The sequence below is a fragment of the Abramis brama genome (assembly GCF_963993115.1).
Source record: "Abramis brama genome assembly, chromosome: 21".
Lineage (NCBI taxonomy): Eukaryota > Metazoa > Chordata > Actinopteri > Cypriniformes > Leuciscidae > Abramis > Abramis brama.
Genome location: NC_139983.1, coordinates 891,116 through 905,343, shown reverse-complemented (window position 1 = coordinate 905,343; position 14,228 = coordinate 891,116). Strand labels below are relative to the sequence as shown.

General features: G+C 42.9%; 1 protein-coding gene across 1 annotated transcript in view; it reads right to left on the bottom strand.

Annotated features, from left to right (window-relative positions):
* The window catches only part of LOC311071962 (E3 ubiquitin-protein ligase TRIM39-like), a 64,508-nt gene that overhangs the window by 29,406 nt on the left and 20,874 nt on the right, over window positions 1–14,228 (bottom strand). The window contains exons 2-5 of the mRNA XM_084096602.1: window positions 8,435–8,530; window positions 7,969–8,199; window positions 7,868–7,890; window positions 7,668–7,786 (exon numbers count right to left, since the gene is read on the bottom strand). Coding sequence (XP_083952728.1) covers window positions 7,668–7,786; window positions 7,868–7,890; window positions 7,969–8,199; window positions 8,435–8,530 — 469 coding nt within the window. The remainder of the gene's footprint in view (window positions 1–7,667; window positions 7,787–7,867; window positions 7,891–7,968; window positions 8,200–8,434; window positions 8,531–14,228) is intronic.

The following is a 14,228-nucleotide window of genomic DNA, read 5'->3' as shown; positions in this document are numbered from 1 at the left end:
TAACCCATTGGTCCTGAGCCACTACTACAGGGCCCCCACGTACAGCAGGCCAAAGAATAGTATGTTGAACACTGCTGCCAGCGAGCCCACTCTTTGATAAGGTCATATAGTGGTGGCCTGGCCTAGCTTGATACTCATGACTATGGTCAGGAAGATGAATGTCTGAGCTGGAGACAATTGTGCCTGCATCATGACTATAACCTACACCGCCCCCAGGAATCGGTTTCTCTGAAGAGACACTGGTGATTTTTCCTAGACTCTGAGCCATATTCCCGAGCACCTCACGAGACTCAGAACAACACCTCGGTGTTGAACCGTCTGCTCTAGTAGTCAATGGACAGGAATGAGGATGCCCTAAAAACTCCATGGAGCTAGGACAGTGACCATGCATTCCGAGGAGGTGCGGGGATACAATACTAGGCCGAATGGAAGAATCCAGAACTGATGCGCTTTTCCCCCAAAAGCGGATCTCGGAAACTTCCTGTGATGGGGTTAGAAGGGAATGAGGAGTTAAGGAGCTTGTGGATCTATCACGACAGACCAGTCCTCGGAGCTGGTCTGACTGACAGTCGGAATCTTGAATCTGAACCCCCTCAGAGGTTGATCCAGTACCCTGAGATCCGAAACAAGGCCTTACTCCCCTTCCCTCACAGGAACTATGAAGTACCGGCTGTAGAACCCGGGCTCCCGAAACCGAGGAAGAGCCCACCTTGAGGTTTCCTGTGTTAAGAGAGACTAGACTTCCTGTTCCAAAAACCGACCCTGCTCGGGGCTGGCAGACATGTGAACCACCCTTAGTAGATAATATTTGTATATTAGCTCCCCTGAAAGGAGGACCCCCTAGGCTATATTTTGAAGACCCCTCGGGGTGTCTAAATATGCCATTATGGGGACCAGTCCCTCGAGACTGGCCTCGGCTAAAAATTTCCAAATGGTTTCGGTGACCTGAAGCAGCTAGCTGGCAGGAACTGACCGAAATACGCTCTCTACAGACCTCCTGAGAGGCAGCGAACTCGACGGGGCCGCAACGTTTTCGGGCAGATACTGCGATTTGTGTTCGCCGGAAGCCGATGTGTCCTGAAGCGCCGTCGGCGGTGGGAAGTAAACATCGATTTCCTAAGGGCTGTATAAGGGGGCGAGACTCCTGTACTCGCTCTCCTGGGGAAACAGCCATAAGGGTCTGCGTGTTACGACAAGACCTCTTAGTTGAAGCCATCTTAGCCCGAGAGACAGTCCTCAGACCTGTCCTCGATATAGAGGGCCTCATGCGAGAATGTTTCTTCTGGCCCCAAGCCTTATACGGGGGGGCACACGAGGAAACCTTCTCAAAATATGAGGAGCTGGCGGCTGTCCCATGAGACTGCCCCCTGGCAGCAACCCCATGAGACCTGGATTGACAACTGGGGATAGCTGATTGTCGCTCTGCCTCCTGAAGCCTCTCGACAACGGTTCTTGCCGCGTCGCCAAAGAGGCCAGAAGGCGAAAGGGGGGCATCGAGAAGGAAAGCCCTGTCTTTCTCCCCGATCCCCAAGCGATTAAGCCATAAATGTCTCTCTGAGACAACTAGTGCTGCCATAGAACGGCCAATAGCACGGGCCGTCTCTTTAATAATACGGAGAGATAAGTCAGCTACTCTACGAAATTCAGTAATACCGTTGAGTGAGACCTCCCAGTTATCATCCACCTCTTTGAGGAGGTCAGCCTGATATGCCTGTAATAACCCCATTGTGTGTAGGCATGCACCGGCTCGACCCACCGCCATATATGCTTTCCCTAACAAAATTCGATGTACGAGATTTGGAGGGGAGTGTCTGAGCTATCAGGGGTGACGCAATGTCGGGGAGAAAATATTTCGCAAAATATTCCTCAACCCGAGGCATCACCACATAACCATTCTCATTAGATTCCCTAATGGATGAGTAAATATATACATGGGGGGAAAATAATTGAGATGAACATGGATTTTTCCACGATCTCGATACCTCAGTATGGAGATCAGTGAAAAAGGGAAGGCTCTGACACAAAGATTGTGACTGGGTCTGCAGGAAGCGCTCATCCATTTTATTTTTCTTAGTCGCTTCCTGCTTATTATATGGCCATTCAACATTTAATTTAACCACTGCCCTGGTCACAACCTCCAACAACTCCTCAATAACGGGAATATGGGGTGGCGAATCCCCATATCCACGTGATTCAGTGTTGATAATATCTAACTCCTCGGAGCCAGATAAATCAAACGCTGTGTCTTTAACACGGTCGGAAGAAGCCGCAGCGCGGGCTTCCGAACCATGCGCGAGACCAGTGGAGCTGGTTAATAAACACTGAGAAAGGGTCGCAACCGTCTCAGTATTATATGCCAGCCCCACGTGCGAATCCCATGCATACAAGCGGCGCGCTGCCTCAACAGACGCGGGACCTGATGCACTGGGAACGCGAGCCTGATCTAATTGATCGAACAAGCTCAAACGGGAGCGGAGCTCTTTCATAGATAGCTGAAAACAGTTTGCACAGACAGCGCCCTCGAGCACTGCCCGTGCATGCTCCACTCCCAGACAAACAACACAGAACGAGTGCGTGTCATCCTCGCTCAAATAGCGTGGGCAAGGGGACGCACACCGCCTGAGTCGTTTCTTTATATTCGCCATATATATTGAGATAGACAGACAACACCAAATAAGACAATACAGTCACACAGAACGCTTGCTGAAGACAAAAAAGCTGACGCGGCTATGTTCCGTTGTCCTTTTATAGCTTCCGGATCACCATCACATGCAACGTCACGAGTGACGAAAGACACAGCACCAATCAAGATTGGAGTAATTCCATTACAGACTTCAGACGCGTCATGCCGAGGGCATTCCCCAAAGTATCGAGTATCGATGCAGCGGGAGTTCCCTTTACGAAAGGGAACCAGCTCCAGAATGTTTCTGTGTCTGTGCAATTTCTTTTCTTTACAAAGATAAATAAAAAGGTCCCACCTCAATAAGAAGCAGTGAGTGAGTGCATACAGGCACATCTGCCTCATAATATAACATTAAAAAGCTCTATGTGAATAAACGTGTCGTCCTCGCCTTGTGGTGGCTTCGAATTCAAAGGGGAATCATATATGCGTTTAGACGTAGGTCGGATGTCCAGATAATGGATATGTATCTGATTTAAAATCACATTTGGAAGTGGCTCAGATCAAATGCGAAGAAATTGGATCTTGTGCGGATTTTTGTGTTTACACGTGTGCAACAAATTTTGATCTGTGTCAGATGTGAATAAAAGATGGGATTTTTTTTTTTTTGTGCCAGTGTAAACGCAGCCTTAGTTTGATGCATAGAAACAGTTCATTTGTAAGGGAACCTACAATATAGTTTTATATAATTAGTTTAATAGTTAAATATTAATAAAGACCTTATTAAAGGTTAATACAAATATAAAAATACCTTAAGATGAATGCTGGACTTAAGGCGAGACACTACAGGTGAATAGGGTAAAAATTTTAACTAGCAGATATCACCATGAAACTTTCCCAGTTGATTACCTACATTAAGATGAGAAAAAAATGTATTACAAGTTTTCTGTAATTTAATGTTTAAATATGCAAATCAGGCAATATCTAATCAAATATGCACTAATTTGCATATATTTAAAAAAACGATATCTGAGTATTGGATAAAGCCAGGTTAAAAATAATTTTTTCATTGTGTTCACATATTAGATGGGAAAAAAATTACAGAGGGATTTATGGATATCTACTTTTGTTATCCTGTAAATCAGAAAATACTGTCAATAGCCTTAAAAAAATGATTTTCGCCATGTTTTTTGGAATAAAATGTTATATAAATCAGGCTAGGAATAATATATTTACAAATCCCTCTGTAAATGTCTTCATAATATAACTAGGTACAAGTCTGGAAAGTTTGGTGTATATAGGTGCTACTGAAGTGGAGATTTCGTCCTTAGAGTATGAGAGAAAAGTCATTTTGAGAAAACGGGCTTTAAAGATTTTTCATCAGCCAATGAGATTGCGCATTCAGCCCTTTTACTTTCACGATTGGTTGCTGATAGAAAGGAAATGACCATATTTGGATCCGACAGGATTGTACACAAGAGAGAGAGCTTCCTAACGGTGCTTCTGATGACAGGCTGACGGCAGAGATCGCGGAGCAGCACGTTGATTAGAACGGGAACTTTTGTTGAATTTATGAGAAATCTACAGACGCAAACAGACAAAGTGTAATAAAATAAAGACCTAAATGTGTATTTCGGACTTTTTTTCAACACAAGTCTGAAAGAAGACATGTTATTGAAGACAAATATCCCCAAATCTCAAAATTGACCAGTAAAAAAAAAACGATGTTTTTGCCTGCCGTGTCTCGCCTTAAAACACTAACTTTGCATTTATTTCAAAGTAACCTATGACATCTTATGACATGAAATTCATCTAAATTTAAATGATCTCATGGATGTGGCTGTCATAGTGGCACCAGCTGCTGCAGTAAATGTTGTAACGGTCACCAGCTGGAGTGCCCTTGAGAGCCACCAGAGGGCACTCCACATAAGACTATCACTCACAAACTACATTTCCCATAACTCACTGCCCGGACTCATTATCACTGATCACATTCACCTGTACCTCATTCACTGATTGCATTCACCTGTGTCTCATCCTGTTAGTCTGTCTATTTATACCATGTTCATTCATTCACTCACCGCGAAGTCTTGTTTGTGTCACACTGCATTTCTGAGCATTCTCCTAGTTTTTGTGTTTCTTGGTTCTTGATATCTTGCCCTGTTCCCTGGATTACTCTCTTGCCTCTGGTCCCTGCCTGTTTGTTTGTTTTGTTTGTTTCTTTGTTTTGACTACCTGCCTGTGTATGACCCTAGCCTGTACTTTGGATTACGCCTCTGGATTGCCCCAGCCAATAAAGCTGCATTTGGATCCCAACCTTCAAGTCTCGGAGCAGTCTGTGACAGAAGACTTCGCCACACCCAGATCCAGCAGCAATGACAAACATGGACCCAGTAACTAAACTCTGCTCCATCTTCCAGGATGGTCGCCCCATAGAGGACTATGTGGGTGAGTTTGTGGCTTGTTGCCACCTGGCCCCACTGGACGACAGGGAACTCAAGGATTGTTTTTGGATGGGACTGGATCAGGACGTGAGTTTTTATTTGCCCGAGGTTGACCCCAGATGGACTCTGGCTCAATATATAGATTTTGTTTTGCTATTTTGTGGGTCTCCCTTCATAGTGGGCGAGGTTGAGCCCGCACCTCACGTCGCTTCTGCTGATCCAGAGACTGTTCACGTCGCTTCTGCCGATCCAGAGACTGTTCACGTCGCTTCTGCCGATCCAGAGACTGTTCACGTCGCTTCTGCCGATCCAGAGACTGTTCACGTCGCTTCTGCCGATCCAGAGACTGTTCACGTCGCTTCTGCCGATCTAGAGACTGTTCACGTCGCTTCTGCCGAGCCAGAGCCAGAGCTTCACGTCAGTCCTGCCGAGCCAGAGCCAGAGCTTCACGTCAGTCCTGCCGAGCCAGAGCTTCACGTCAGTCCTGCCGAGCCAGAGCTTCACGTCAGTCCTGCCGAGCCAGAGCTTCACGTCAGTCCTGCCGAGCCAGAGCTTCACGTCAGTCCTGCCGAGCCAGAGCTTCACGTCAGTCCTGCCGAGCCAGAGCTTCACGTCAGTCCTGCCGAGCCAGAGCTTCACGTCAGTCCTGCCGAGCCAGAGCCAGAGCTTCACGTCACGTCTGCCCGTCCAGAGTCTCGTCTCGCCGAGACTGAAATTGTTCCTGAGCCTGAATCTGATACTGATCCTGAGCCTGTGTCTTCGGACAAGATGGCCGACTCCACGCCTGTGTCCTCGGACAAGATGGCCGACTCCACGCCTGTGTCCTCGGACAAGATGGCCGACTCCACGCCTGTGTCCTCGGACAAGATGGCCGACTCCACGCCTGTGTCCTCGGACAAGATGGCCGACTCCACGCCTGTGTCTTCGGACAAGATGGCCGACTCCACGCCTGTGTCTTCGGACAAGATGGCCGACTCCACGCCTGTGTCTTCGGACAAGATGGCCGACTCCACGCCTGTGTCTTCGGACAAGATGGCCACCGCATCCCCTGAGCCCGTTCCTGTTCCTGTTCTTGAGCCCGTTCATGTTCCTGAACCGTTGGATCCGCCTGAAGAGCCTGCTCCGCCCTGGCCGCCTGCACAGCCTGCTCCGCCCTGGCCGCCTGCACAGCCTGCTCCGCCCTGGCCGCCTGCACAGCCTGCTCCGCCCTGGCCGCCTGCACAGCCTGATCCGCCCTGGCCGCCTGCACAGCCTGATCCGCCCTGGCCGCCTGCACAGCCTGATCCGCCCTGGTCGCCTGCACAGCCTGATCCGCCCTGGTCGCCTGCACAGCCTGATCCGCCCTGGTCGCCTGCACAGCCTGATCCGCCCTGGTCGCCTGCACAGCCTGATCCGCCCTGGTCGCCTGCACAGCCTGATCCGCCGTGGTCGCCCATCCTGCCGCAGTCTCCAGGTCCTCTGCCGCTCCACGGGCCTGGCCCTCCATCCCGCCCCCGGGTCCGCCTCCGCTCCACCTCCCTCCTGGACAATGTTAGGAGCGTCTGGAATCCGCTCCTTAGAGGGGGGGCTATGTAACGGTCACCAGCTGGAGTGCCCTTGAGAGCCACCAGAGGGCACTCCACATAAGACTATCACTCACAAACTACATTTCCCATAACTCACTGCCCGGACTCATTATCACTGATCACATTCACCTGTACCTCATTCACTGATTGCATTCACCTGTGTCTCATCCTGTTAGTCTGTCTATTTATACCATGTTCATTCATTCACTCACCGCGAAGTCTTGTTTGTGTCACACTGCATTTCTGAGCATTCTCCTAGTTTTCGTGTTTCTTGGTTCTTGATATCTTGCCCTGTTCCCTGGATTACTCTCTTGCCTCTGGTCCCTGCCTGTTTGTTTGTTTTGTTTGTTTCTTTGTTTTGACTACCTGCCTGTGTATGACCCTAGCCTGTACTTTGGATTACGCCTCTGGATTGCCCCAGCCAATAAAGCTGCATTTGGATCCCAACCTTCAAGTCTCGGAGCAGTCTGTGACAAATGTGGTGTATTCAGACAACTTTGAATACACCACATCGCTGCTTGCAGCTATATTTTTATTTTTGTTATTGATACTTTTTATTTCTATGTTCAATTTGTGGAAAGGAGTTAAATTAGGAGGTCAAACACAGCCTCAATCAGAAGTTCTGGAAGGTCATAATTAATGTACAGTAAGTTCTGAAGAGACTTGTGTAAAATCTTACAGGAGAGAAGCCAGTCAGTTGAGTTTGTGGCAAAAACATTTACAGTGCTTGTATATTATTATCTTTCAATGCATTTGATAAGTCATACTCAGAAAGTAGAACTGAAATGACATTCATTACAAGATGATTAGTTAAAACATTTCAAAAGGCACCTGCAGTCTACTTTTCCAGTCATGAATTTTGTCATCAAGGATTTCTTAAAAAATTCTGTGCAAAATTCTTGTCTCGTTCTTGGGAACCCATCCATCCATCATCCATCCATCCATCCATCCATCCATCCATCCGTTTGTGTCATGAAGAGCCTTTAACTCTCCACCCATCCATAATTTCCAGCTCAGATCTGCTGCAGTCAGACTCACTGTTTTGGACGATGTCCTGCATCTTCTTCCAGACTCTGAACGGCAGGTTGCCCAAGTATCGTGGCACATGAATCAAAGCTCCAGAAGACATCTGTGGATCCGGCTGTGAGCTCTGGACTCTGGAAGAACATACAGGAGTCAGAACTGCAGTGGCTTTGGATCAAAACCAGAGAGACCAGAGACAGGAGCAGATCACTCACCTTTCCATTGAGACGGGAAACTCCTGCAGAATAAACACACCATTTATCATCAAGAACTCAAATCAATCAACCAATGATCAACCAATGATCTGAAATCAGACCTTCAGAAAGCGGAAGTCATTGGCTTTCATCATCTCCTCCATGTCTTTGATTGTGTGTGAAAGAGCTGAGATGTGTGTGTTCATCTCCTCCAGCTTCTCCTTCATCATCTGCTGCTTCTGCTCCTCTTCCTCCCTCAGTGCAGTGACTGTAGCTTCTTCTTCATCCCTGAGAAACTGATGAAGCTTCTCAAACTGCTGTTTAATCTGACGCTCTGTGTGCTCAGCTTGAGACTGAAATCACATCACATTCACTTCAATCATCTCAATCGACACACATCAACACTTCACATCATTCATATCAGAGATAAACTCAGATACCCGACATATAATGGATCCAGAAGCAGATTGATGCTCGTCATTTACATAAATAATCAACTGGAATCCATTACAAAATTTCAAATCATACATTACTAAATTTCAAATCATACAGTGATAGTATACATGACTCTTGATTCTGTTTCCTCACCTTGATGTGTTGAACTGTTTTCTCAAACCCTGCTTTAATTTTTTCATTGTGTTGAAGTTTCTCTTGTAAGGACTTCAGTGCTGTATTGAGCTCCTCCTAGAATTGAACAAAAATACATAAAACACCAGATTACAGTGAAGAGAAGAAGGGAAGACAACAGTGATATGATCATTTAATGCTGTGAAAAAGTATTTGCCCCCATCCTGATTTCTTCAATTTTTGTGCACATCTGTGAGACAACGGCCCGCAGGCCCGCTGTCCGGTGAAACTGGGCTCGAAAAAAATAATAAAAAAAATGATGGTAATACTCGCAGTGATGTTAGGTGTAAAGTGCTTTTTATTTACAGTGCTCAAGAGGTTAAACAGTCCAAAAAAAATGACCAAAGCTATATACAAAAGTAACAAAGAAAAGATATAATTATCTAGATACACACAAACTTCGTCAAGAGTAAGGAACTGCTCACGGCACTACAGTTGCACGCTTACTCGCCAGGTTAACTGACTCCATACAATAGTTTGGGGCTCCTTTTTATAGTTCAAGCCCCGCCCCTTTAGTTAAAATCATTACAAACATTGGTGAGTATAAAGTTAAGTATGTACATTTATCCAATATTCCATAAATATACACACATAAAATAACAAAATCAGAAACAAAATGCAGACAAAATAACAAATTCAAATATAGACAAATAATAATAAACACATAACAATAACACCACATTTACATAATCCCCCTTATTAACACAAACAATGGATGAGCCGACTTCTGGTTGCTTTGCCCCAACGCACACCGACAGTGGCACTATTTACCCAGGCCACTGTTGGCGCTTGGGTCTGACAAGCCGATAGAGATAACACAACATGAAAGACCGGCAAAACAGACGCTGAAAAACACTGAACACATGCAAGTATTAATGTAACAAACAAAACGAAAATCAAAAGAAACAAAAGACAACTTAGATATGTGTGTGTTGTTATGCACAGCGTGGATTTCTGTCAGGGATGGAAATGGAGTGGATATGTTTGCGTGTGTGAAAACCAGCATGCTAATGGTGTGTGTGCACCCACATCGCCCCAGCAGGGAATGGAGGAATGAGGTAAGATGGGTGTGTGTGTGTGTGTGTGTGTGTGTGTGTGTGTGTAAGTGCTGCGATAACCAACAGGTACAGGTCACTCTGTCACAACATCTCATACTAAATTGATTCAGAAATTAAAATCTACCATAAAACAAAGGCAACATGAGTAAACATAAAGTACAGTTTGTAAAAGACAATGTTATTTATTAAAGCAAAAAGTTATCCAATATCAACAAGGCCACGTGAAAATGTATTTTCCCCCGTAGTTACTAATTCCTTAAATCTATGAAATGTATTTATAATGTGGTTCAGCTGGACTAAACATAACCAGTCCTGATTACTGCAGTCATGTTCAATCAAATCAACACTTAACCCTCTGGGGTCTAAGGTGATTTTGGCGTTCGAATATTCCCTCTACAAAAAACACAAATATTCAAACTATTCGAACATCTGGTTGCACATTACGTCAATAACACGACAAATTAATGCAAAGAGACATACCTACTTGTATAGGTAGTTTATTTAAGTTTAAACATATTTGACAACATATTACCTACAAAAAAAACAAGTAAATCAACTAATGGCCAAGACCGCAGACCTCACTCTCGCTCGCTCACTCGCACTCGCAGGCGCTTTTTCTCTCTCTCGCCCTCACGCTGCGTTCACACCAAACGCGAATAGAGCATCTGGCGCGAGTGATTTCAATGTTAAGTCAAGTTTTCGCTTCAAAATGATCTGAAAATCATTCTGCCTAATCATTCACATAAAACAATACATTGATTTAAACTTTGTAAGACACGTTTTGTTTGGAAAGACAATATGTGTGGGGGCGTGAGTGATCATGAATAATGCTGTGATTCACACCTGAGAAGACAATGACCCGCATAATGAGCTGCATAATGAGCCTTTCATTCAGGTGTGTCACTGAGAGTACCACAAGAAAGAATGTGAGGACATATTTTGTATGCATGCAAATTGTATAATATCCAAGGTAAACATTTCTAGTAATTGTGCAGTTAATTCTCATACTGTATTTTCAGAAAGTTTTGGAATATATCCTCTCCCCAAATGTGTCAATAATAAAAAACAATAATTAATAATTTAATGAGAAGGCTTTTATTGACCTATTAAGATGTTGCTTAAATATATCTTGTAAATATATGATTTGCTATTTCATTAAAAAGTTTTCACATGTACATCAACAACAATTACAATTTTAACAATATTTCAAGTGTAATCTTTCTTTGTAAAAAGTATACATTTTATCATACGTATTTCAAAGTTAAGGATTCATTGGTTTGAATATTGGAACAAACACTATAATAAATGTCAATGGTTACTTCCCCTTTTCTGGAAGTCAGTTGTGATGGGACGCCTGTCCTTGACTTCAGACATGAGACATCACTTTTCTGTAGCAATTTCTGAAATGGCATTTATAAGCTATAATTAATGCTGTGTGCTGTATCTTAACTTGAGAAGCCAGAACCCCTTTTACATTTAATAGAAAATATAATGAACCATTTATATTACGTAAAAGTGTATTACAATCCTAATAACAATGGAAATGCGTCATTACAGTCAGTAAATATCTCTTAACAACACAATGCAATCACTAGTATGACTTTCTGTTAATAAAGTATCTGGTAAGAATCTATTCTATATTACTAATACATTAAATCACATTACACATTAATATAAATAAATAAAACAAATATCATGTCTGAAGTCAAGTGAATTATGGGTCATTGGACAGGCATCCAATCACAACTGACTTCCGGAAAAGGGGAAGTAACCAATGACATTTGAGGTTATTAAAACAGTAAGACCCGCCCCTCGACTGCCAAAAATAAAAGTGTTAGAGCGAGCAAAAGCAGCAGGCGAGAGGAGATCAAGCACGAGAGCGTAAGGAATGATCATGCGCGCATGCGTGAGGGCTTGTATTGCGTGCAGAGGAGATGTCATGCACGTGCGCAGGGTTTGAATGAGCTCACGGGTTCCTGTTTCTTCGCGTATAGATCTGTTATCCTCTCGCGAAAGTCATTTACTGCGCGTGCCAGCATCAGTTGTGCACTCCGTTAATTTTGTCATTGATTTTTCGCCATACAAGTTTACTCTTGTAAGTGCGAGTGTGAATGAACGGCACAGATGCGCACTTTTGTTTACTACAGCTGAAGTAAACATCTGTGTCATTCATTCATTCATTCACACACAGACACGCGATTCATATTTAAACAGTCTTTTTGCAGTTTACAGACACTATTGCATATCGCGATTAGAACAAAGCACTTAAGAATAAATAACTTACTATTCACAATCCTCAGCTGGACCCGTTGCTCCTCGAAATGAAACTAAACCAGCACTTCTGAGGTAAATTTCCCAGGATTATTCCTCACAGCAAAGCAAGACGACGTAAAGTACGTTAATCTGATTAAACTTGATGTGTTTTATCGAGCTGATGTGGGCGTTGACACATTTGCATGGATCACCTCAGATCATTTGCATTTGAATAGCGTGCTCTCCGTAGGTCAGCTGAACTGAGACGACTGATACCTCTCTCTTTTCATACAGATTACATAAACTGAGAATATTTGTTTTTTATATAAATTACTCCATTTAAAAGAAGAGAATTCAAGCTTTGTGTCTGTGTGTCTGTATGCCTGTTTGACTGAGTATTCGCTGAGTTACAGTTCATTTTCGGACGCGTTTCAGAATAGACTTCACTGACAGAGAGAAGGCAGAACTTGCATCATGTTTATTTTTCTTTAATTGGCAAAAAGCACAACACTTTGTTTTTATTGTGAGTATACACAAAAAAATAGACACTTAACAGGATCGAATGATGTATGAACACTTATATGTAAGATCAAAATCAACAGAGTATTTTGAGTCTCTTTTGCACTGATAAGAAAAAAAGCAATAGAATTCCAATAGAATGAAGTTGGTTAAAAGGTCTTAAAATTACCCTATTATGCTTTTTCGAATGTTCCCTTTCATGCAGTGTAATATAGCTGTTTGTAAATGTAAACGTTTTGCAAAGTTGTAAAGTGCACGATAAATAAAGTTATTGTCTCCCAAAAGAAAGAATCGAGTCAGAACCGCCTAAACGAGTCGTCAGTAACTCTAGTCTCACTTCTGTGACCTGCATACATAACAATGTAACACATTTGCATAATTAACGCCTATGGTCTTCATTGGCTGCCGGTGAACAACGTCTACTTTGCCCTGCCCTCAAAAGCTCTAGCTGTTCGTGTCATGTACATGTCGAGAAGATGCAGTTTTCTGCGCTACAAAAGCAAATTATTTTTGTAAACACTTCCAACAGATGAGGAATAAATTAAATCAGTGGTTAAAATGACCACAGCGATACAACAGCAGTATAACCTTCTGACGACTGCTTCTCAAATCTCTGTGAGGTCTAAATGAGATGGACAAAATGCTTATCCATTAAAGATGGGACCATACCCACTTTATTTTGACCAACTTGCTACTCAGAATCACAACCTGCAAGTATGAATAATTATTGATGTATATATTTTCTACTGGGTGTTCAGAATACGTAGCTTTGTGTTTTATGTTGCGTAAGTTTGCACCAGCGCGACAGCCTCGCTTTTTTTCTTATCAGTGCAAAAGAGACTCAAATAACTCAGTCGATTATTGTCATACAGGCAAGTGTTATACATCATTCAAAACTGTTAAATGTCTTCTTTTATTTGTGTACACTCATAATAAAAACAAAATGTTATGTTTTTCGTAAAATAAAGAAAATAAACATGATGCGCATTCTGCCGTCTCTTTTAATGTGAAGTTCATTCTGAAACGCGACAGAAAATGATCTGTAACTCAGCAAATGCTTGTCACACTGACATGTCATTACAAAGCTTGAAGTCTCTATTTTTAAATAGATTGACATGCAAATAGTCCACGTGAAAGAACGCAGACCTGTAAACGCCTTCATTACCTCAAAAACAAAGAATCAGAGACTTCAGTCCTCCTCTGCTTTTCATCAAGTTTGGAAGACTGTGTTTGTACTGTGCTGTGCTGTTTACCTTGGATTTACCTCAGAAGAATTAGAAGAACACGATTTGAAGATGAAAAAGATTTTTAAGGTAAGAAATTTCCAATCATAATAGTAAGCATGTTATTGTTGCATAAACTTTACATTGTAGCTACTAGTTAAACTGGTGGCAGACTAAAATGTGTATATATATATATATATAGGCTATATAGACAGAAACATGTTGAAATATGAACTATAGACAGGTAGGCAACCTTTCAATGCTAAATTTATATACATGTACGACACAAGGATGTTTCTATGTTCGATAATAAAACAGCATGATATAAAAGTAGGCTAGTATGAGTGTTTACTCTAATTTGGTGAATATTATAATGTTTAGACCAGTGTTAACTGTTAAATACTGTGTTTGTGGATAGCTGAGCTGTTTTCTGGGCCCTGGAGGTGTTCTGACATGCTCTGACATTTGTGCTTATTTCTGTTGCTTGTGACATTTTCATGGCTAAAGTCTGATTACACTGTATTCAGCACAAACTCTGCTACAATAATATATCAGCAGCATGTATGTAAAAGTCTGTAGTTTTGAGATAATGACATTTATGAGTGGTTTGTGAAAATACAAAAAAGAATTCTCTCTGAAATAAGGCCATGAAACCCATACTGATTATTTCTTCACAAGACTTTTGAAAATTGTATGACGTAG